General features: G+C 28.2%; 1 protein-coding gene across 1 annotated transcript in view; it reads left to right on the plus strand.

The window, feature by feature from the left end:
• The window catches only part of LOC129980980 (syndetin-like), a 67994-nt gene that overhangs the window by 2901 nt on the left and 40678 nt on the right, over positions 1 to 24415 (plus strand). The window contains exons 2-8 of the mRNA XM_056091542.1: positions 847 to 921; positions 9460 to 9573; positions 14130 to 14201; positions 16007 to 16131; positions 18615 to 18732; positions 19708 to 19743; positions 22633 to 22715. Of these exons, the coding sequence (XP_055947517.1) occupies positions 847 to 921; positions 9460 to 9573; positions 14130 to 14201; positions 16007 to 16131; positions 18615 to 18732; positions 19708 to 19743; positions 22633 to 22715 (623 nt within the window). The remainder of the gene's footprint in view (positions 1 to 846; positions 922 to 9459; positions 9574 to 14129; positions 14202 to 16006; positions 16132 to 18614; positions 18733 to 19707; positions 19744 to 22632; positions 22716 to 24415) is intronic.

A 24415-nucleotide genomic window follows, 5' to 3' on the forward strand; every position in this document is an offset into this window, starting at 1 on the left:
TATTCAGAATATTCTCTAAATCTGAAAATTAGCAATCTTGATAGTGAAGCAGTTTCACCAGCTGCTATTTTGTTCTTGATTATTATTTTTTTTTCTCCCTCAAACAAAAGTGTTCAATTTAGAAATTTGTGTGTCTCCTTTTGCCAATTCTATTTTGGTTGATTTTGTATTTGTATCAACAATTTTAACTTCCAATGAAACAAATTTTAAGAAACAAGTAAAAAAAAAAAAAAAAAAAATCTGCTAGACATGTGATTACAAGAATAACATATTTTTCAAATAGACCTGTCATATGAAGAGATCCTGAATTAACATTCCATTGTTCACTCTCTAGCTAGAAGGTTTATCCAGATGTTCTACCCTTCTTGCACCTTAATATCAAAATGTGTAAATGGTTCTTTATTGAATGAACTAGATCATAATCACTTTTGTCATTGGTGAAATGTGTTATTTATGTTTCTATGTAACTTAAAATTATGGAAAGAATTTCATGAAGTTAAATGACTATTTTTTAATATAATGGATGATATTCAAAACTGTAATTGGGCAAAATGATGCACCAAAAAGATATACTGGCACAAATTCCTATACTGATATTTTGAGTACTTGAAAAAGTTGTTTACACCATTCTTGGGACTTAATTCCCTCCAAGCTTGTGTTAACACTATTTAGCTAGAGGCAATATTCATCACAAAGAACCTAATTTTTTGCTTATGTAATGCTATTAAACTTCTATTGATTTTATTCACTTTGCTTTATTAAGACATTTTCAAAAGATTGATAGAAATTAAAATTTTTTGATATAATACTAGCTTCTTGTTATTTAATTTGGATATATATTTTTAGGCCAGTCGCTCATCAGTAGACTTGACTGAAATAGGATCACCAGAATCTGAGGAGCCAGTTATTACTCGTGAAAAGGTAATTTAAATTTTATCAACTCTTTTTTTTTTATTCCTAAAATGCTGCATTGTAATGTAGAAAGACTCACAAATAAGTTTTGATAGTATTTCTAACTAGCTGTACCCTTCCATGCATTTCTGTTGCTCAGTCTGATTAAATGGAAAAGAAACGCATGTTTCAAATATGATTAATTTTACAATATTTGTGGGTGTACAATACTTTTTGTTGTTTCATTGTCTATCCACTTATAGAAATTATCTGGTTTACTGATTCCAGAACACTCAGTAGATGTAACATCAGAATATGTAATTTTCAGTTTGTGAAGAAATTATGTCTAGAGCTAAGCCGTACAATTCAAAAGATTAGCCCAGAGTTTTGTTGATCGTATTTAAAAATTCCATTCAAGTTGGGAATTGCAATCTCTTAAATTGAAATGGCATATATGTTGGAATCATAGAAATGTGAAGGAGGACAACATCTTTACCCTTGAAAAGTTTTTTGAAGATTGTTGCTTCTATGCTGTTGTTTGTTATTATTTTTTTTTTCTTACCTCAGTCCACAGTTGTTACAAAGCTTTGGCTGATAATTGGTATGCCAATTTTTAATTTCAGTACATGTGATGCCATCCTTGGCCGATCGAGCGAATTAAAAAAAAATATGTTGGATATTTAGCCCCCTTCCGTCTGCTTCCACAATAATGTCGATGGACTGTATGTCACTTTTCAATCAATTCTTCTTTCAATGTCACTAAAATGCAGAAGTTATGATGCAGTAGGTCAGATCAACCGACAACATTCCGTTCCCAGTTTCTAGTAATTCATATGAGAATATCTCAGCAAATCAGTCATTTTGCAGCTGAACATGCATATTCATAGTTAATCAAAACATCTTCTTGTGTCTCTACAAAGTAGAGTATTTTAGGCAGGCAAATATTTCATCCATTATTGTCAATCAAGGAATTACAGGTAATGTTTGCCTGAAATCCCCTTCAAGCAATGTTAATGTGTACCCAAATGATTTGATGCTTCTACGCAAATCTTGTACTGATCGATAAAGAACCTTGAGGGAATTTTTATATGTTATTGTGCATTATCCCAAACAATAAATTTTAATTTCTGCAATACTTAGAATAAGCTGAGACAGTTGTATGAGTTTTATCCAAAGCAAAATACAGACAATGTTAATTGAGTTATAAGAGAAGCACAGATTTTAAGCAGTTTTCTGTCTATTTGATAGAATATAATGCTATACATTTTATTCAGTGGAAGTATGAAGAAGTAGGAGCTAGTTCTGTGAATAGTAAATTCCTTTTTTTTAAATGAATTTCTTAATATGACATTTGCATGCATTATCTATAGTTTACACTTGGATTTTCCTTTGAGTAATATGCATCCTTTGTGGCTCAAAATTCATATTTATGTTATCCATATTTTTATAGTCAGATATTTCATTAAGAAAAAAGTACTAAGAGCTGTTATTTGTTCCAAGGGGGAAAAATTGTTTATTAAATTCTATAGCATTGTTTTCAGTGGAACTATGTTGGTATAAAACTAAAATATATTAGTATACAAGTCATCTTTGGTAACTTAAGGTTCTTCGGGAATAATGGTTTTGATTAATTTCGATTAACTTACATGTAACTTTAATGTTTATGACACCCTCAAAAAAGTTTTTTAAGCATAAAATTATGGTGTACATTAGAACTTTTATGTAAAGCCGCATGATTACATTGTGTCCAGGGAATCTCATGCTCATGATCTCTAAATAAGCCATTAGTGATCGTCTGTCTGCCTTACTACACCATTTTGAGAGTTACTGAAATATCAGACTATAATGCAAACACTAAACTAAACTCGCCCTTAACAACCAGATAGATTATGTCAGTTTTATTCATCAATTAATTTTACCTCCTTGCATGTGTAGTTAATCTTTCAATCCGCTGTATGTTTATTGTGCTAGAATTCTTTAAAATATTTTGTCATTTATCTTGGTAAAATGTAGTCAATTAAAGGTAGTTGAAATGGTTAAATAATTACTTTTTAATATGAATGGCAAATAGTTGGTCATTGAAAGCAGTTAGTATCTTTTAACCCATATTGGATCCACTCATAAAAACAACCATAGGAAAAATGTAAATTTTTAAAGACATGATCACTGCAAGAAATTTACACATATAAAACAAAAATTAAATTTTTTTTTTTTTTTTTTTAATTACAGACTATTCTATAAATAGGACAGCAGTCCAATATACTACTAAAAATTACAAAGGTTGACTTGCCTTACAAAAAAGATATTATAAATTAAATCTGAAAAACAGTATCTACATAGTCAAACATTACACATTTTGCAAATTGTAGTAGTTTTTTTTTTACCCTTACAAGATTTTAATTGTCATTGTCTGACCATCTGGTTTTTACTAATAAATGCGCACAATTTAGGAGATGAAATTCTTTATTATTCTGCAACATATCTCTTTGTCAAATGTTGTTTCACGGAATTATTTCATGTAGATAACTTATTGTTACTGACCTGCAAGATGATAATAAATCTTGTGCATCATTAGATGAAAATAGTTTGGATATTTTCCAGGCTTCGATGAGAGTGGTTGTAAAACAATTCATGAAACTATTACCACTTTATTCCTAGAATAGAAGTAAAATAATTTTCCATATGACTGTTGAAAAAATCAACTCCATTTTTATGTTTGTTATAACATGAAATGGTACATTAACATCCTTTCTGCCTCCTTTCACACAATGCTGTATTTTACTGTGCTCTTTTGTATTTTCAAAATTTGTTAATAATGAAACTACATGATTATCATTCCTGCAAAACTGCTGCTATTTTGTTTGCTTTGTCAAACAATGCTCAGTTTTAGCTAACGATTTCAAAAATATCAGAGAGCATTTGGACATTTGGTTATTTCGAACAATTCCATTGGCTCAGAATCTTTTTTGTTTCAAATGGACTATTAACCCATGTATAATAAAGTTATCCATATATATATCCTTTAAAACTTAGGATTTTTCATAACAGAGCAAAGATTCCACATCATTTTGAGAAAGTGGCTCCATAAACTTTTCTTGAGGACCTTAATAAGAAATAATATAGTAGAGATATCCATTATATGATGTCAACATCCATAACTTGTATCCACATTTCACAGGCTTATTTTTCATGTACATTTTACAACCATGTTTACCAAAATAGCGTACCATTCTTCCATGTGTTGTTTGATTTTCTGAAAATATTTCAAATTGTTACAGTCCAATGCATTTTTTCATATGGTAAAGTATGATAACCACTGTAAAAAAAGGATGCATATAAATTTTTTTATGTCACTTTCATTGTATTCAAAAGAATGATCATTCTTCTGTACTGCATATTAATTATAACTGTATGCAATATCATATCATTAGCCATGTGGAAAAGTTCAACCGGATTTTTCTTAATATCTTATCTCCAATATGCTGATGATCTTGATACGAAAAAAAAACATGGTGAAATCAAAAATCTTGGTTCATATTTTTCCATTTAGGTGGTTTTGTATCAAACCTAGTTCCTTCGCAGATATTTGACAAAACCTCTATAGTTCCAGCAGTATCTCGAATTTCAGGATCACCACATCACCATTCCAACTATATTACAATTTGTGAAAGAATCGTCCATTTCTTTTTTGTCAATGTCCATATCTGGTTTTGACAGAATAATTACACCAGCCTGCAAAAAAAAAGAAAATTTTTTTTGTTTGTAAAATTTTAATTGATGATGTCATTCCAAAATGCAAACTAAATTTTATGTAACACATAAGGATTTTTTTACAAATGACGATGAAAAAATTAACAAAATGCAGTATAAATGCATACAGTTGCAACTGAAGATACTATTAACTAAACACAATAATGCTGTTCATTTACAATATTATGATAAGTTTTGTGTTTTTCTTGAAGTGAAGAAGCTTCTTTTTCGAGTTTTTCGTTTATGGCCCACATCACTGTCTCTTTTTAAAGACCAACGGTAATCGGCCATCATGTTAACATCCCACCGTCCTTGATATCTGCGTTCCATCTCCTTTATATCCTGGTGGAATTTCTCACCTTGTTCGTCATTCATTTTTCCTAAATTGTCTGGGAAGTATTCCAAATGTGAGTGAAGGAAGTGAATTTTAATGCTCATATTGCACCCCAAAAGACGATAAGTATGTAATAACTCAGTTACAAGTTCTTTGTAATTTTCTTTTCTCTCATTTCTTAAAAAACCTTCTACGACATCTTTACATGCAACCCAAGCCTGCTTCTCTCTATTTGTCATACATTGTTCAAAATTGGAATCTTTAACTAATTTCCTTATTTGTGTTCCATCAAATACACCTTCTTTAATTTTAGCGCTAGACAATTTTGGGAACTTCGATATAAGATACTCAAAACATTTTCCACCTTTATCAAAGCTTTCACAAACTGCTTTTTGAGTCCCAATTTTATGTGAAGTGGGGGCAATAAAATATTTTGTGGATCCATTAAATATTCATTTAAAATATTCTTCTTACCAGGAATCCATTCTTGTCTCTTCGACCATATCATTTTTATCCAATGACTTTCTCTGTCCCTGTTATTCCATTCACAAATAAAGAACGGAAATTTAGTAAATCTACTTTGTTGCCCAAGAAGCAGACCTACAACCCTTAAGTCACCACATATTGCCCATTTGTGTTCAGTGTATTTTATTTTAGTGAGAAGCATCTCCATACTTTCATATGTTTCTTTCATGAAAACGGAATGCGCAACTGGAACTGATGCAAGTTTAGATTCGTTATGCAATAAAACTGCTTTTAGACTCCTCTTTGAGGAATCTAGAAATAGTCGTCAATCATTCGGATTATAAGGAATATTATCTTCTAATTCATGTAACAAACCAGGTATGTCAGCACAATAAACTAAGAAATTATCAGATTTGAAAAATGATAAAAATTGCTTTTCTCGATTCCTGTACCAACTAAACGGCGTATGTGTCGTTAATAAATTTTTCTCTTTTAACCGAGAGCCTAATAATTCTGCATTTTCTTTAGTTAAACCTAAATCACGAATTAAGTTATTTAATTTGGCTTTATTAAATTTTTCAGGTACTTCATTTTTCACGGTGAAATCCAACTGCCATCAATGTTTTGAATTTTAAAATAAAAGGTTTTTTTTTTAAATACAATTATAAGTATTTATTCAATATAAATGTATTATTTAATTTCAATGAAGTAAGAGGTCTTCAGAATTTATTTAAACAAATAAACATACATACTTTATTAATTTATCCTATCCAAATCGCAAAAAATCTGTGTACTTTTACTTATTTAAAAAATTTACTTTTTAAAAAAACTGTATGTGATACGTAAAAACTGATATTATTTTTGAAATAACCATGCGAAAATACATAAAAAACAACTATTACTTTTAAAACAAGAAATTGTTGCAGGCTGGTCTTATTATTTGAGGATTATCAAATTCTTCATCGTAGAAAGAATTCATATATTTGAGAGAATTCATATGTTTTAGAAATTTCCTGACCATTTTACATCAACAAAAATGATCAGACAAACTCTCAATTACAAAATAAAGTAGCAGCTGAACTAATGGAATGACAAGAAAACACTAAAAACAAGTTTCACTTGCATATGTGCAATAGCATACACAAAAGAAATTGTTTGACAAAAGAGACTGATAGGAATATTCAAGAATATTCCAGCTTTTTGTTGTTCCCTGTCCACTAGCATGACAAGATAGGAAGATACATTGTTCCTTGAGTTCAAGGAATGTGTTCTTGAAGTATGGGTGATTTGAAAAAAAGATGGTTATTGGACCATTGTCCTATTTATATGCATGCCTATAATGATTTTTTTTCATTGATATTTTTAATGTTTTGAACAACACTGATGATCTATTAGAAAACCATATATGTTTGTTTAAGAAAAATATTAATTTTATTATCATTGAATGGGTTAAAACTATAGCATTCTTTTAGGGGTGAATTTAAAGCAAATTCTTTTAATTAATTATTTTTTAATTCTACATTTTTCCAACTAATTTATTAAATTTAGTCTAACTATAGTAATTTACGAAAAGTTTTATGCAGATATTAATTGTTTCTGGGTTAAGCTAAAAGCATAAAAAGAATATCTATCAGTTTTTCCTTCATCCAATGAAAAGGATTAATTTTGAATAGTAATCATTTTCATCAATCATTGAATTCTGATGCTATAGTGCAAACTTTCATTGCTTCTTGAATCAGAGTTGGCAGTAGTGAGGAGATTTTATCTTTTCCCACAACAGTGTTATCATTGCTTAAGACGAGTATTTTCATTTCCAGTAATGTCAGATAACTTAAATTATTGATAATAATATTACTAATTTTTTTTATCTAAATTAATGGAAACATTCTAAATTCAGTTTATTTGGTGATTAAATATTTAAATAAAAGTTCTATGATCGCGTTTTGTTTAAATGAATTGAAATCTAATGGAGAGTCATGCCGAATCTGAATGCAAATTGAATGGGGTCATTTTTTCTGTTCTAAAATAAGCAAGAATTATTTGCAGAATAGTATGAGTCAGTTGTCTTGCTTATTTATTGAAAATGATATTGTCAAAGAATCACAGACAAGTTTCCCAAATTAAAAGAAGAAAAGTGATATTTTGATGCTTTTCAATATATTTTTCTATATTTGTAAAATTTTATTTTCAGGTATTTTTTTAATTTCTTTTATTACTATATCAAAAGTATAAATTTTATACTCCTCTATATATGCATTTTTACCTCCCTCTAAAATTTAATTTTGTTTGTTATTTAGAATTGATTTTTCTTTATCAGAAAATATACTAGATTATAGAATATTCCATTCAGGTTATAGAAAGCTGGCAATGCTTATTTCAGTTTGAAATTCAGAAAGAATATGAAATTTTCCCATAATAGTCCTCTGTTTATAAAAAATTATTATATTTCATTAAAAAAATTTAATGATTTATGTCAAAGAGTTGACCACTTGTTGGTGTGTACTTTTGCATACAAGAATATGCGATAATTTAAAACCGCAATCATTGAGATAAATGAAATTTGATATGTGTTCATAATATTAAAACTGCAATTCTGTGTTAAATTTTGATTTCAATTGGTTGAAAAAAATTCATTCACAGTGTATATTTCAGTTTTTTCTCTCAATTATAAGCTTAAAACTCTTATACGGGTGTCAGAAAATAAAAATCTGAGCACTTATGTCATTGAGAGTATTGCTCAATGTTCACAATTTTACGGGAAGAGGGAAGTGATACCTTTATTAAAGAATATACTGGAAAGTTGCAGAGAGACCATTCCTGCTATTTAAACTGAATAAGCTTCCTTTTTTCAAAACTCAATTCAAGAAAAAAATATGATAAATTTATAAGAATATATGTATAAAAATTAATAGCAATAATATATTTTTTTAATATTGTTCCCATTTAATATAAAATTCGAATGCTTGAACATTGTTATGCCCATCTGATTTAAAATATCAAAAGAAATCACTATCATTTCATTCTTTTACATCATTTAATAAAAGAGTTTAGAGTATAAAAATAAAAGGCAACAAAATATTTACCTTTTTTTTTTTAATTTTTTTTACCTATTTATTCATATACATATATATCTAAGATACAGAAACCAGTGTGTGCGTACTTGCGTGTGTTTTCTCTTAGTTACTGCCTACCTATTCTTAAACTACAGTATATTTGCCAGCACTTGGGCAAAGAATCTTGATAGTGTATAAAAACTATTTCTTTAAAATTATAATGAATAAAAAAATCACTAAGGAACTCCACGACTCTGACTTCAAATCGAATGTTATTCCTAAAATCATGTTTTTCATCAGAAAGCAAGTATGATGATAAAGTCAAAAGCTCAAATAAGTGTAGTTCCTGTTACTTTCTTGTCATCAATATTGTTTTCCCAGGAGAGTTCCTCAAAATATTTCAGAATCCATGACTTCATATTGTCAAAATCTACCACTGTAGGTATTCATGATTAAGCAAAATAACTTTGAAGAATTTACCCCTGTCCTGCGAAAGCATCATTGATTTAGTGAATGCGTGTTGTTGCTACACTTAAGACAAAATTGTGTGTAAAGGCCTAATAATCACAATTCGAACAACAGTTATCCCTGGTCCTATTTTAACCTCCTGTAGGGAGTATATTCCTTTATTGGAGTAAAGGTAACTCAATCCAAATCATTACTTTAGCCAGTAGAGGAACAAGAACCTGCTTATTTATATGGTGACTTCACACCAACAAACTTATGGTGACTATCTTCTAAAGGTGGTTAAGAAACTAGCAAAATAACGGAAGTCTGTTATTTAAGTTTTAAGCATGATTTGAAGTATTTTTCATACATTGCTTTAAAAAAAGCAATAAAAAAAATATTCAATTTTAAAATTCACATTATTTTTCTTTGTTATTGATTTTGTCATATTATTTTGATTATACTTGTTATATATATATTTTTTTCTGTGTACTAAATTTTTATTTATTTATTTTGCAGGAGCCTGTCCACAAAAGTCTGAATGATCCTCAGGTTGAACAAGAGATACTTAATTCCATAGAAGCTGTGTTTTATAGTGATGAATCCTTTGATGCTAGCGAGCACAAGCTGAAAGTAAGTATGTAGAACACAATCGACTTTTCTGAAAAATACATCAAGGAATTTTATACATGGCTCGAAAATTTTCATAGCCATAGTATAAGCAATTTTTAGCCATACATATTACTTATATTTTAAGGAATCTGTTTATTTTTATTATTTTTGCTTATCTCTAACTGATAAATGAAATTACATATGTTCATTTGACTCCACAAATTTATTATCTACTCAATGAGGTAAAAAACGATTTTTTCTGAAAAATAAGTAGGGACATTTATTTATATATAATGTTGAAATAGTCAAGGGCAGATATTACAAATTTTTTCGTATTTAAAACAAATTAAATATTGGCCTTTTAATATACTGAATTTATATATGATGGAGGTTTATAAGACGGATGGAAATTAATTACAAAATTATGCATATCTATTTAAAAATAAATGATATATCTAGCTTAATATAAGGATGTCCACTCTTATTGTTGCTTATTAGGTAATTTTTAACTGTTTAAAATAGATCTATTATTCCAATTGCAAAAATGCTTTAAATGACAGGAAGTAAAATATTTTATGTTTGAGCCAATCAATATATCTTTCAAAAAGTTATAAGTAACTTTTTTTTATACAATTTCCTGATCTTATCAATCATATTCAGTAAATTATTATTGATACTGCAACATTTAAATAAAAATGAGACTAAAACTGATCAGATAAAGAAACGCTTCAAATCATTACTTTAGACGGATTTTGCAACTTAATTCAGGGTCAGATGTTGCATTAGCTGATACTGTTATTGCTTTGAATTATTTTTTAACTTATAATTATCCATAATCATTATATTTTTTTATTTCTTTAGTCCTATTTTTTATTCATTTTATTAAATATATATATATATATATATAATTACTGATTTGTATAATTTGCATTTCTTAGGATTATGCATGGTTCCCCCCCCCCTTTTACACTCTGTTTAAAAAGAAAAAAAAAACTTTGTATTTGACATTATAAGACATTTGCTGTCAATAAGAAAATTAGGGAAACTGAACAACTTATAAATTAGGGGTAGGAAAAAAGCACAAAAGGTCTAATGCACAAAATAATTATGTTCAATAGATCTTAAATCAAATGTAACCCGATAGACAGAAATTTAAATTCATCAAAAAATTCATTTAAAAAATTCCAGCTGTTTTACAATGTTTGTTATTCATATAATATTTTCATTTATATAGAAAACTTATTTTTCATTGGAATGATTGTCTTTGAATTAAAAAGGCATCTGTGTTTTAACACTTCAGTTATTTAGATTTTGCCTCGAAATCTTTGTTTTAGAATCATTGACTTGAATCCTATTTTATTACTTTATTTTGTAATAAAAGTGACAGAATTTTTCCAGTGTATTTTTTTATCAACCATTGTATTTTATTTCTATTATTTATGTATAAGCTTAATATCTGACTCATATACTTGGATGAGTATAAATTCAACATAGTTATAACCCAATGCCCCCTCAATTGATCAAGTGGTTGAAAATCAATATTAGGAATGAGAGCGGGCATTCAACTTTAATTATCTTGTACTGCAATTGTAATCTGAATTAGGAAAGAGCATGGTAATTCTGCACATTGGGCAATTCCACGCACAGCAGTCTTTGGTTGTTGAAAATGTAGGAAGTTGTCTTGGACTTCAACCTACATGGTGGAAGTGATATATGTTAGAATAAACCTCGTCCTGTTAATTTCATTTCTCATTTTTATGCATTATCAGATAATGAAAGAAATCAAAATTTTCCTTATAATTTCAGGTTTCCATATTATTGGTAAAACTTTTTTTCAAAGAAATAAAAATAACTTGCATTTGCAAGTATTGCCAGATTTGGCATTTTCCATTAGAAAGGATCATTTTTTTAGTTATTTTATCCATTTTTTAACTGAAATCTAACATGTTGAATGAATAAATTCTGAGTAGGATAAGCATGGTAATTGGTGCAGAGTATCATTCTGTGCAAAAAAGGCTTTACTTGTTGGTATTTTGTAAATTTTATAGATGTTTTGAAATTTCATGCAACACATTTAAAAGGAACTTTTCGTACGGATCCATATCATTAAAGTAAACTGACGATCATAAACCATGTCACTGATTTAAAGGAGAAGGAAGTCAAAAACTATTTTTAAAAATTACAAGCAATTTTTAAATAGTAGAAATAATTGGAAAATGAAATCTACAATTTAGAAGAAACCAATTATAACAATGCAAAAGTGTAAGGGCAAGTAAAGACTAAACAGTTTGACACTTTAGAATCCTGGAAATCTGTAAATAAAGTCATAGAAATTTGTGCTTTCAGCACAGCCAGCATATAAGCTTTGAAAATTAGTGATGAATTTATTTTATTCTATTTGCTCTAATAGAATTTATAGTTTGTTGCGAGTGACAAAGCTATTTAAATTTTAACGTTATCTTAAATTCGTTTAATAATGCTCATTATTTTAATAATTCTTTATTTAAGTAAAGTATGTGGATTTTAAATCAAATTAGATCAATATTTACATTTATGTTTATAGCGTTCTTGAGAAACGATGTTTTTATGCTGAATTTACAAAAATTCACCTTGAAGCCACATGCATGGAATTACTCACTGTACGAAGTAGCCCTGCACAAATATAATTTTTTGAAAATGATTATTTTGAAAAAAAGTAAATTGGTTGAACAGAAAAGAACTGCTTTAATTTTTCATTTAATGGTTGCACTTAATAAATATTGAAAATTGTTCAATAAAAAATCATTATTAAATTGGGATCATTTTTTTCATTAGAATGGATCATTGGGAACAAAACTCCCTTGGGTGCATTGAATTCACACTCTTCCATTTGTAATAATTTAAGTAATTGAAACATAAAAATTGAATAAAAACATTAGAAAAAACTATAAAAATATTTTTATTTAACCCCATACTATACATATATAAACCTATTAAAAATTACAATAATATTTTTTTTATTTTATATAAGCATTTATGTTTTTAACTGTTCTTTAAAATGAATTTGTATATGTCATTCAATTAGGCTAAACAGTTCTAACTCAGGCAGTTTAGTTATAAAACAATGTTGTCTTTTTTTTTATTGTGTAAGTTCGGGGTTATTAAAAGTTTTTTACTAAACAAGATTGTTAGGACTAGGAAACCATATAAAAAGTTAGAATTCAAAACTTTTTCAGCAAAAATGTTATAAGTAATAAAAATAATTTTATGAATCAAGCATCAAAATTTCACCTTTTGTTTAAAGTATTTTTCTAGCTGAAACTATTTATCTATCTCTTAATGGTTTAGAAATTAGCTATTGAACCACAATAAATGTGGACATATTGTTATATATCTGGATAAATTGTCCATAGAAAATATGCCTTAGTTCCTTTATGAAAGTTCCTGCACTGAAGAATAGTTTTGTGAAACTTAATTTTTCAATTTCTCTTTTCTCTAACCTTTTTGGAAGTAGAAAACATTTTACGTAATATTGACACAACCTGAAAATATAAAAACTGTTTTAGGTAAAATTTGCATACTTGAGTATTAACTCTGTCCATAGTAATCTCCCTACAGTAGGAAGGGAGGTTAAATTATCATCACAAATTTACAAAATACAAAAAAAAAAAAAAAAAAAAAACTTTTGGCTGAAATGTATCTTAAATCTGTTAATATTAATTTATTTCTATTCACTATGTGCATAATGATACTCCAAATTAGGAAAAATGTTTGATTCAAAATTTAACTAACTTCATTTATGAACAATTCAGCAATAATACACATTATAATTTTTTATTTGGTTTTAAGCAATCTGCTCCATCTCAAAATTAAATATTACCTCAAAATAACAGCCCTATTATATCCAACTTCTTGGTAATTACAAAGCTTCTTTTTTCCAACTTTAAGTTTTAAGCCAACAGTTTCATACAAGGTCTTATAGAGTAACATTCTGCAATTATTCTTTTTAAAAATTTTTATCTGTAATAAACAGAAAATGAGGAATGAATTCTAAAAACTTTGATTTAAAATGATTATTTAACAAAATCTGTCGAAATATTTTAATCCAAAATTATATTATTATTTTTCCATTCAAATATTTGAAGAGCCTAAAAGAAGTGAAAGTTTTTATGGCTTCTCTCTTAGATCACTGCCCATTGTATAGGAAATGGTTATCTGCCAAAGTAATTTAATTTTCAGTTTTAATTTTGAACAAAATTTTTATAGAAGTAACGAATTTTTTTTTTTACTAGATTTGATGGAAAAAATTAATAAGGGTCAATTAACTTTCATTTTTATATCTAAATTCCATAAAATTATTATTTATGGAATAATATTTATTTTTTATTGAATTAGAAAACCAGTAGCTTTATATTAAATGTATAAAAACCTGTATATTATCTGTAGCATTTTATTAATATGTAAAACATTTGGAGATTTTCTTGTTAAACTGAAAATTGCTGTTTTCACTGCATTAGTATAATCAAATAATGTAATATAAATAATTAAATAATTTGTCCATCCAGTAATCAATTTTCTTCATTTTGATCATTTACTAGGAAGTTCCTGAAGTTCCCGACATCAATGAAATTGCTAATGAAAGAACAAAACTGGTATCACAGCTGCATGTGGTAAGTTTTATTGATATGAACTTGATTCCAGTTGAGTGTATTTAGCTGCATATCATTTTATTAAAATTATATTTCCCTTAAATTTATATATGGCATTGTTGTATATATTGTGTGATCAGTAAGCTAAATATGTATATTTCAATTCTGGTGGATTCTGAATGTATATTGCCTTCTGATATAAAAATCAACCAAGACTTAAGCATTCTACCAAAGTGCAAGTGATGTGTTTGTAAATATTTTTTCTGTTAATAGAATTATTATTCAGTTCTGATTTGAGGAGTTTATATACAATATGGATAGGAAAGACCTCACTGAAAGGAAACAAATCATTATCTTAAGCAATCTGTCAATGTGTATGCTTTTTTGTGTAGCATCTTTCATGAGTAAAACTGACAAAAATTTCCAAGATATGGCTAATTGGCTAAAAGACTGCCTAGAAGGGCATCCATCTTCTAGTATTGGTTATATATTTGCTCAGAGAGGAAAGTGTTTACATAATTGAAACTTATTTAAAATCCAATAAGTGAAAATAACATTTTTTTTTCTGAACATTTATTTTTATTTTTCATTTATTTTTGTTAAAAAAGTAAAGCAGTTTTTCACATACAATTAAGATTCTGAAGATATTAGATACGTCTGAAAAAAGTCAGAGAAATTTGTTATAAAATCTGGAAATATTTGGGAAAATCAAATGGTAGAAATGATAGCCACCTTGTCTGTTCCTACAGGATTGCTGAGAATTTACCATAATTAAGTTGTCATCATGTAATAATCCAATCATGATTGTGATCTAAATTATGTGTGAATCATAAGTGGTGCAATAGTTCAATAAATATTAGTAATGATTATAAATAGCCTATCTGTTTAATTTGTGGTGAATAGCATATAAGCCAGTTAACAACTACACTACACGAGCATATGCTTTAGTATCCTGGTTATGTTACTGGACTGCGAACCATAAGGTCCCAGGTTCTATCCTCGCTCATCTCAATCCCCTGAAATCGGTGACCTCGGACGATGAACCTTTGACCTTCATACAGCTGTTGTGACGCCATCTACCCTCAACCAAAGTTGTCAGACTCACTTGGTGCAGCAGCATCAGCAAACACTCACCCACACATGCTTGCCATAGTACTTGGTACTACTCAACTGGGTATAGGCCCATTAGACAACAGCTAAATACATCACCACTCAACAACCGTATCGTTCGTCTCACCTCTGACTCACTGGAGGGAGAGTCTGTGGTGAATAGCATATAAGCCAGTTAACAACTACGCTACACGAGCATATGCTTTTGTATCCTGGTTATGTTACTGGACTGTGAACCATAAGGTCCCAGGTTCTATCCTCGCTCATCTCAATCCCCTGAAATTCATTCATTGTTAATTGAAAGATTCCTGAGTTAAAAAGATATATTTTTTCATTTCTTTTTTTTCTTTCTAACTGGAAATTACAAGAATATTAAACTTAGGTAATATGTGTTTTAGATTGTGAATTATTGATTGAAAAGAATATGCTTTTTATAAACATATCCATTTTTTACTAAGAATCCTTTACTTTAAATATATATAAAAAATGTGTGTGTTATTGTCTCTTGCATTCCTATACCACTTAATAATTCACTTGCATAATAATAGACTGAATAATTTACAACTGAATTATGTTTATAAGAGCAGTTATCTGTTTATTCTATTGCCTAGAATAAACAAACAAACGATCTGATTCATTATTCCTTTCACCATATTCCCCACAGATATGTTATATTTTTTATCAATGCATAAAGTGAAAATATCTTTCTATTACAGGTTTCAAAGAAATTATCAGATCTAATTCTGCAGAACCAGTCAGCTCTGGCAGAAGAGTTGCAATGTGTCACAGAAATGCAGAAGACTTTGGAGGAAGCTTGCACAATTTGTGGACAAAGTAGAAAGTAAGAAGATAATGTTCATATTCCATTCAATTTCGGCAGGGATAAGGTTAAGCTGTTTTATTTTGATGGGTTCGGGTCCTAGTTAATCCTATTAACAGGAGTGCTACTATAATTGTTTTATATAATTTTATTCATTTTCAACTTTGTAGGGGAGGGGAACTCTACTGGCATCTTCAGTGTTTGCTAATGTGATTTGTAATTCACAGAAACTTTGAGAGATTGAAATTTTGACTATGAATATTGCAAGTTGGAAGAGATAGAGTAATCTTAAAGGGGGGAGGGACTTACATTAGCATTGCCATGTACATTCAAATATTTGAAAATTAATTGTAGTTTACTGACATTTATAGCTGAAGTCCATAATAATGATTGTTCTGTTTACTAATGATTTTTCACCCTATTTTTATATGAAAATGTGGGTGTTGTCAATTACTTATCTAAACCTCCTAATTCATTTTTTTTTTCGTATTGTAACATGTCTTCACAACTCATTCATTTGTAATGTATATTATTATTTTGTTTATAAAAAATATAATTTTGTTTGTGTTATATTAGTCGAAACATAAATGTTTACTTAAGTTCTATACACTTTATGCATTATAAAAAAAAAATTGTGCATATTAAATCCTTTTGAATCTTTTTGTTGTTTAATATCTGATAGTGTAATAAAGCTTCTTGTATAGTTAGCTGGAAATAGTTCAGCCAACTATTGTTCATAACTATTCTGGTATAGTTCATTAACTACTTTTGTGTAGTTCAGGCTTATGTTTCTTCTAATATTATTTCAAAAGCTTTCTTAAAAAATGTGTACTAGCTTCTTGCAGACAAAATTATTTTTTAATCATATATTGTAACCTAAATTTAATTATGAAAATTTCTTATTACTTAACTTGTAAAATTGAAAGCTATTATAATACACTTGACCTTAATCTGAGGGTAAAAACAAGCATTATGGCAATCCTGGAAATTTAATTCATTAGTATTTTAAGCCTAGATACTGAAGCCACTTAAAATAAGAATTAGGATTATTGAAAGTTTAATAAATTTTGTTTCAGTAAAAGACTTCAAATAATAGACTTTTGCTTTTTTTTACTCAAATCAAGATAATTTAAAGGGTGTGACAGTTTTATCTTCTCTTGGAATCTAAATATAAATAGGAAATGTCATCGGATTAAATAATGAGTCAAATTACGAGTAAAATCATTTGTAATATGCAGAGTAGAATGATATATTTAGATGCATTTTTAATATTCTGTGCCAGTTTGTCATTTTCCAATAAGTATATTTCCAATATATATTTATTGTTTCTTTCTTTATTGCTGCTTTCCTGCTTAACTTTGTTTACTTGATTATTAAACATTTTACCTTTAATAATAATTGCAAGAAATTACCAGCTCAATACATATTATTTAGTTTTATCCTTATTTCTTTTGTTGATATAAATAAAAAGTTTTGTCGATATAAATAATGATTCTTTTAGATAAACCAACCTGTCACCAAATGCATATTTTGTAATTAAATGATTCATTAAAAAGGTCAATATACTATAAAACTTGTAATAGAACTGGGTTATTCTTACTCATCTAAAAATAAATGTAATCTTTTTAAGACAGAATTACTTTCTTATTCATTAAAAGATAAGCATCTCATTGTCTGCACCATCATTGTAGTGTTTGTACAATGGGTGACTCCTTCCCTCCTCATTTAACAATTATTCAGACTATAAACAAATCATATAAAGAAAGTTTTATGGAAAAATTTTTATTTTTAACACAAAAAAAAAAAGATTTCTTAATATAAGCACATAAAAAAAAACTGTTATCATGTGTAAGATTTTTAGAACTGCTACATGTTGATGTCATTGTAGAAACATGATTAAACAAAAGTGCAACATCTAAGGATTAATTGTAACAATATAAAATTTACCAAATAAATGCATTTTTGACCATTGGATATATGCTATATCTTTTATATGCTGTTCAGTTCATTTTTATTATCTAAATTTTTTTAATGCTTTAGTAAATTTTTATTTTTAAAAATTGATAAAACTTCTGGATCTAAAAGGAGTGAAAAGAGCTGCGATCACTTCAGGAACCAAGTGAAAGATATATATTATTTCTCATACCATTGAAAGTATGAGTGAAGAAAATTATTTTTGATTTAAAAATAATTTGTTTTATAGCATTTTTTTTAGTTGCATTAAAATATATTTTAAGAATTTATTTGATTTCTGTGTGTGCACTGTAAACCACTAATTCCCAGTTATTGTACTGCAAATTTAAAAATTCTGTAATTTAGAAATATTGGTGTAATTTCAATGCTTTGAATTTATCCATGACTTTATTATCAAAAAATGCAATAAACAAATTAGTATCTTATAAACTATATATTTATGAATGAAATCTTTATTTAAATCTTTAGTTCTTAAATACTGTTCTGTATAAGCTTTTGAATAATTTCACTCTTTTCTTTCTTTATTAAAGTCTCCTAGCACAAACAAAGCAGGATTTCACCACTGCCAGCCTTGGCATTTTAGCTAGTTATAGAAAGCGAGAGCAATTAAAATGCCTGCTACGCTCTTTGTGCATGATTAAGACTTTGGTATGTGTTTGTCATTTCTTTTTCTGCTTTTGTAATTCTTCCAATTAATTGAAATAATATAAATACATTTTTTCAATGAAGTAGGACTATGATCAGATAAGCACGAAGAAGCATGATATGATAAGCAACTATAGTTATTGATAATTGTTATCCATAGTTTGGGGAAAGCAATGTTATTTTAAATAGCTCTGAATCTGATTTTAACATATTGATAAATTATTTATTGAAGGTGCTCATCAGTTATATTTCATTTTAATTTCAACATATTTAGCTCATAGTATTAAAGGCATGAAATAATATCTGTTAATTGTAGAATATGTAAACCTTGTTCCAGTCATAAATTAATGTTCTGATTGTTTTTGTCAAGCTTTAATTCTTTTTTTTTTCAATCATGAAAGATTTGAATGTAGAGTTTGCATTTCTATTAGCATTTCGTTTATTAGAGTGTTTTTGAGTTACTTTTGTAAAGAAAAATACTAAGAGAACAATTCAGAAGAATTTTTAATGTATTGCATTTTTTTCTTTGTTAGTTGTTTTATCATTAAATAATGCATCATTTTTTAAAAAAATTTCTAAGTTGGGACCATAACAAAAAAAAGAGGGGGGGGGGGTTTCAGAATTTCTGATATGGGAATTTACATAAATTTGAATAAACTTTTATAATTAATATCTTTTAGTGATTATAAGCACACAATGGCCAAACTATATTTTATGTTATTAGAAAATATTTGATTGGTACAAAAATAATTGCTTTTTCCCTATTTGAGGTCCTTATCAACAAATAAAATGAACCAACTGAGAAATCACTGCCTTATTATAGCCATTCAAAGAGTTTTGTTAAAACTTAAACAGTAATTGGATGGTACGATATCCAGGTTTCTTCTTTATTATCAGGGGAGACATGATTTCTAACTGATTTATCAATTTAGAACAACAATATTACATTATGATATGATATGTGAATTTCTTTTTTAGCAAGAGACAGATGTGAGATTACGAGAACTGCTAGAAGTATGTATTTGTTAGATGTTATATCAATTATTTTGTATTTGCTAAAACTTGCCTTTAAATGACTTGAAAATCTTAAATTTTTCTAATTTTTTCATCTTGTATTTTATTGTTCATTACATTTATGTTTTAATTATCATTGAAAATTAAGCTTTTCCAGCTCTCAAATGATTGTTTTTTATTATTAAAAAAATCCTTAAAATCGCTTCATGTATAAATTTCTTTATTACAAAATTAATTAATTGTATCTATGTTAATTAATCAATATTATTCATTCTTTCTTTAATTGTAACCATATCATATTATCTTCTGAACTCTATGATGCTCTCTCCAGTTCAAATTGATAAAATAATTATATATCAAAGTTATTTCTTCCAGCAATGCTAAATGGGAATAAACCTGAAAAAGTTAACTTAATATCTTTTAGTTATATTTCTTTGCTGCTGTTTTTCTATTTCCTATTCTTTTTATTTTTGCATTACTTCATTTTAAATTTTTTTTCACATCTCAGTTAATTTGTACATTTTTAATTATAAAACTGGTATAGAGGCGAAATAAATATTATGAGATCCTCTGCTAACGTTTAAAATTGTTCGATTTGAAAACTAAATCTTTAATAATTAAATATAAAAGTTATCTCAGGTGGGGGGGGGCAGTGCCATTGGAACCCAAATTCTTTTTTTCTTGCATGGCTCTTCTTAATCACACAGATGTTAACTATTGATACTAAATTCTTTATTATGCAGACTATTAATATCTTTCACAAACTTTCACCATTTCTGGTTCACGAATCAATTATGTCAGCAATTGATGAAGTAAAGAATATCAAAAAATTTCACTCTGGTGATTCGTTGATTGAAACAGCAATCCTTCCCAAGCTGAAAATCTTAGCAAATTAACTCAGTTGGCCAATCTACCAGTAGCAATCTCACCTCATCAATATCTGAACTTTTCTCATGGTGTTATTTCAGATCAAACATTGTATTGCTGAATCTGAAATGAATGAAAATTGCAGAACTTACCTAAAGTATAAAGCTCAAAAGGCATCTGTTGCATTTAGAATAAATATCAGGCATGTTGGCTGCATAATATCTATCTAGCATATCGTTCTGACTTTTACAAACCCAGATGAAACATCCAAATTTGTTCATTTCCAAAATTGGCAAAATTAATGGAATTTAACTTTTTCACGGCTCAGCATTCAGAAATGAATTGCTCTCTAGGCAGCTGGTGTGACGGTGTAAGATCTGTGCAGACAACACGATATGCAAGCTGTTCCGAATGCAGTGTGCGGAGCTGATTTTGCTAGTCATTTCCCTGAAATGGCTGACCAGAACGCCGATAAAACAGCAATAATAATAATAACAATTTTAATTCAAAACATTACTTATAAAAACATTATAGAAACCTACTTCAGGATAGGATATGTCACAAATGAACGGCGCCAAAAGATGCTATTCATTCTAAGCGAGAAACTCTGCTTGAGTGCCTATAGGTGCTGTTCACTCAGAGTGAGCGCCTAAAGGACCGTTTGCCACGAAAAGATAAAATATATAAAATAAATTGTACAGTATAAAAACCTATGATAACACCATGGCTTTATTCTCTAAACCACAGGTACGATATCTTCCTCACCCAGTTAAGGATGTGTCATTCAAGGCTTACCAATAAATATCTATTGTCCTCAGAGCCTCCTCAAATTGCAGTCATATAGGGACATTTTAACTGTGTGACATATTTTAATAGATTGTTCAGTTTGGATATCTATGTTTAATTGGACAAAATCCGCATATTAGCTAGCGTCTTTGCATTCTTAAAAGAAGCAAGTTTCTTACATGATATTTTATTTTATTCATCAGCTCTTTTTTAATTTCTTCCATTTCTGGTTTTATTCCATCTATGTGGTTTTTAATTCAGTTTCTGAATAAAATTACAATTATGCTCTGAACCTTAAGCTCTGATGCATTTTATTCTACAAAAGGATCTTCTGCCAGATAATACCCACATCTTACCTACCAGTAACCCACATCTTATCTCTTGCAGTTTCTTATATAAACTTGGATTCAAGACTTTTTATCGCATTTTTGATCAAGAAACCAAAATCTATGAAATATTTGTTCTGTTGCCTTAAATATTAAACAAGAACTAAAAATACTGATATCTATTTTTGGATTGAAATATTCAAATTGAAAGATATTAAAATGATTTACCTAGTCATGACAAAGTTAATTAAATCTGTTTTACTTTTTTTCATGGATTATTTTTGAAATTATGTTTATTTTGTAATGTTATGATAAGTGATGAATAATTTTGAGAATGGATAGGCTGTATGTCATTCAGACCGTAAAATATTATTTAATTTTTATAAACAAAAATGCATGTGTAATTTGGGATAAAATAAAAACAGTTACAAAATTCCATTGGTTAAGATTTTATGGAAAATCTATTGAATCTTCTGTAAGTGACATCTTACTAAAATTCCACCCAGGTTTCATTTCCTCTCCAGTGCCTGTTAGTATAGATAATTTCATAGCCATTTTAGCTTTAAATGAGTACTGATAAGATTAAGTGAAAAGCCATTGTTTTAGTCAAATTAAAATTTCATTTCTTAACCAAGAAAAATGTAAACACACCAATTCTCAAACTCAACCTGCCTGCACTCCCATTAAGTAATCTGAATTTAGTACCTTTTTTTTTTTAATGTTGAGAAAACAAAATGCTGAGTGATAATTTGAAATAATGCAGTAATTTTGTGTGTGTGTGTGTGTGTGTGAGAGAGAGAGAGAGACTTAAAAAAATGACTGCATGTATGTGCATCACATTAATTTTCTGAATTATTGAATATTATGTTGGCTTTTACTTCATTAAATTTTTCTGATTGAAACTTTTCAGGAAGAAGATTATCCAGGTGCCATCCAGTTGTGTTTAGAATGTCAGAAAGCTGCTAGCACATTTAAGCATTTCTCCTGCATTAGGTAGAGAGTTATTTGTTTTTGCATGAATTTTTGGTTAATACAAAATATGTTGATATTTTCCTTAGAAAATATTTTGGTATATTTTACCATTTAGTTCGCATATAGTATACTTTTCTGAATGGAAATACCACTAACCACAGGGTAGGTACATGAAAAGGTTAATGAATCGATTAATTTTATATCAATAATAATCAATATGCAGAAGCAAAAAATCTGCAGTTCTGTTAAAAAATTTCAGTATCATGCAAAAAGATTTCCTTTCTAAAAACCAGTTGGGCTGATCAGATTACTATTATACAGTTGATTTGAGTGATTGAATGTCAAGAGCAATTGTTGCTTATGATTGAATCTATGTTATCCAAATTTATTTTATTCTGACAACAACTGATTAGAAAGCCGATCAACAATTTATTTGCATCTATAAAACTAAATGCTCTCTAAGTTTGGCTATGAATTCATGGCTTTGATAATAAAACAGTTTTTTTCAAAATTTAGATTCAACACATCAAGCTTCTCTCAAAATTTGTTCATGAGATTTCAGGGCATCACTGGTAAAATTTTTTATATTGACTGTTATGAGTCCTTTTTAATTTAAGAAAACAAATTTGAACATTGCATTACTTGTTTTACTCATTTGGATGGTTTCATTCTATGTTTAAAGCTGTTTGAAAAGCAACAAGAGTGAGACCAGTAAGCTGTTGTAAAAGCACGTGGGTTTTTCAATAGAAACTCACAAAAAATGGGAGCTGCATTTTTTTTATCCCCTCTCTACGCCATTGGATGCCAGGAGTCCCTAGATTAGATACAAATTGCCATTCATTCAATTCAGAGTTTATTGCTTTTGTTTATTGAACATGGTTACGAAAGACAGATGTTTTTAGGAATACTATATGGGAAGACTGTTCCTCTGCATTTAAACGTCGATCACCGAATGATAATAGTGATATATGAGTCATTGCAAACATAAACAGCGAGATTTTTTTCTTAAATTATGCTAAGAATTGTAAGCATAAAAATTCTCATTATAAGATTGCATTAAAAAAATGAATTTCAAAATACTTTATGAAGGATTAAGTTTTTTGGATTTATAAAAGAGTAAAATTACATTTTAAGGTTTGTGAAGGATTAAAATTCCCTTTTAGGGTTTATGAAGGACTAAAATTTTCATTGTATGATTCAATTATTATTCTTTTAAATATATTATTATTTGTGATATTTTTGTATTGAGCAATCGGCATTTTCAATATAATAGTATTTGTCCAGAGCAAGAACAAATCAAAAAACAATTATGTTAACTTCATACATACAAATAGTAGCATATATTAAATTTTAAAAACAGTAGTATCATCTTCTGTTAAAATAAAATAGAACTATTGAGTGGGATTCAACAAAATAATTGGATAGTTGAAAGAAATAACTATCTGGAGCTAAAATAACTATCTATTAGTTATTATTGATCTATGCCTTAAAATATCTTGCTACAATTTTTTCAAAATTTTTATATTACTTTTTGAGAAATTGTGTTTAAAAATGATGACGTCTTCTCTTAAATGTTTCAAACTAATGAAATTTCCAATTTAAAACTTTATAAATTATGCCATGTTAAACATCTATAAAATGTCTTTATTAAGAATTTATTTTCAAATTTTTAGATTGTTCTACTTATTTAATGCATTTGTGAAATTTAACAAAATTATTGA

The sequence above is a fragment of the Argiope bruennichi genome, chromosome 8 (assembly GCF_947563725.1).
Source record: "Argiope bruennichi chromosome 8, qqArgBrue1.1, whole genome shotgun sequence".
Classification (NCBI taxonomy): domain Eukaryota; kingdom Metazoa; phylum Arthropoda; class Arachnida; order Araneae; family Araneidae; genus Argiope; species Argiope bruennichi.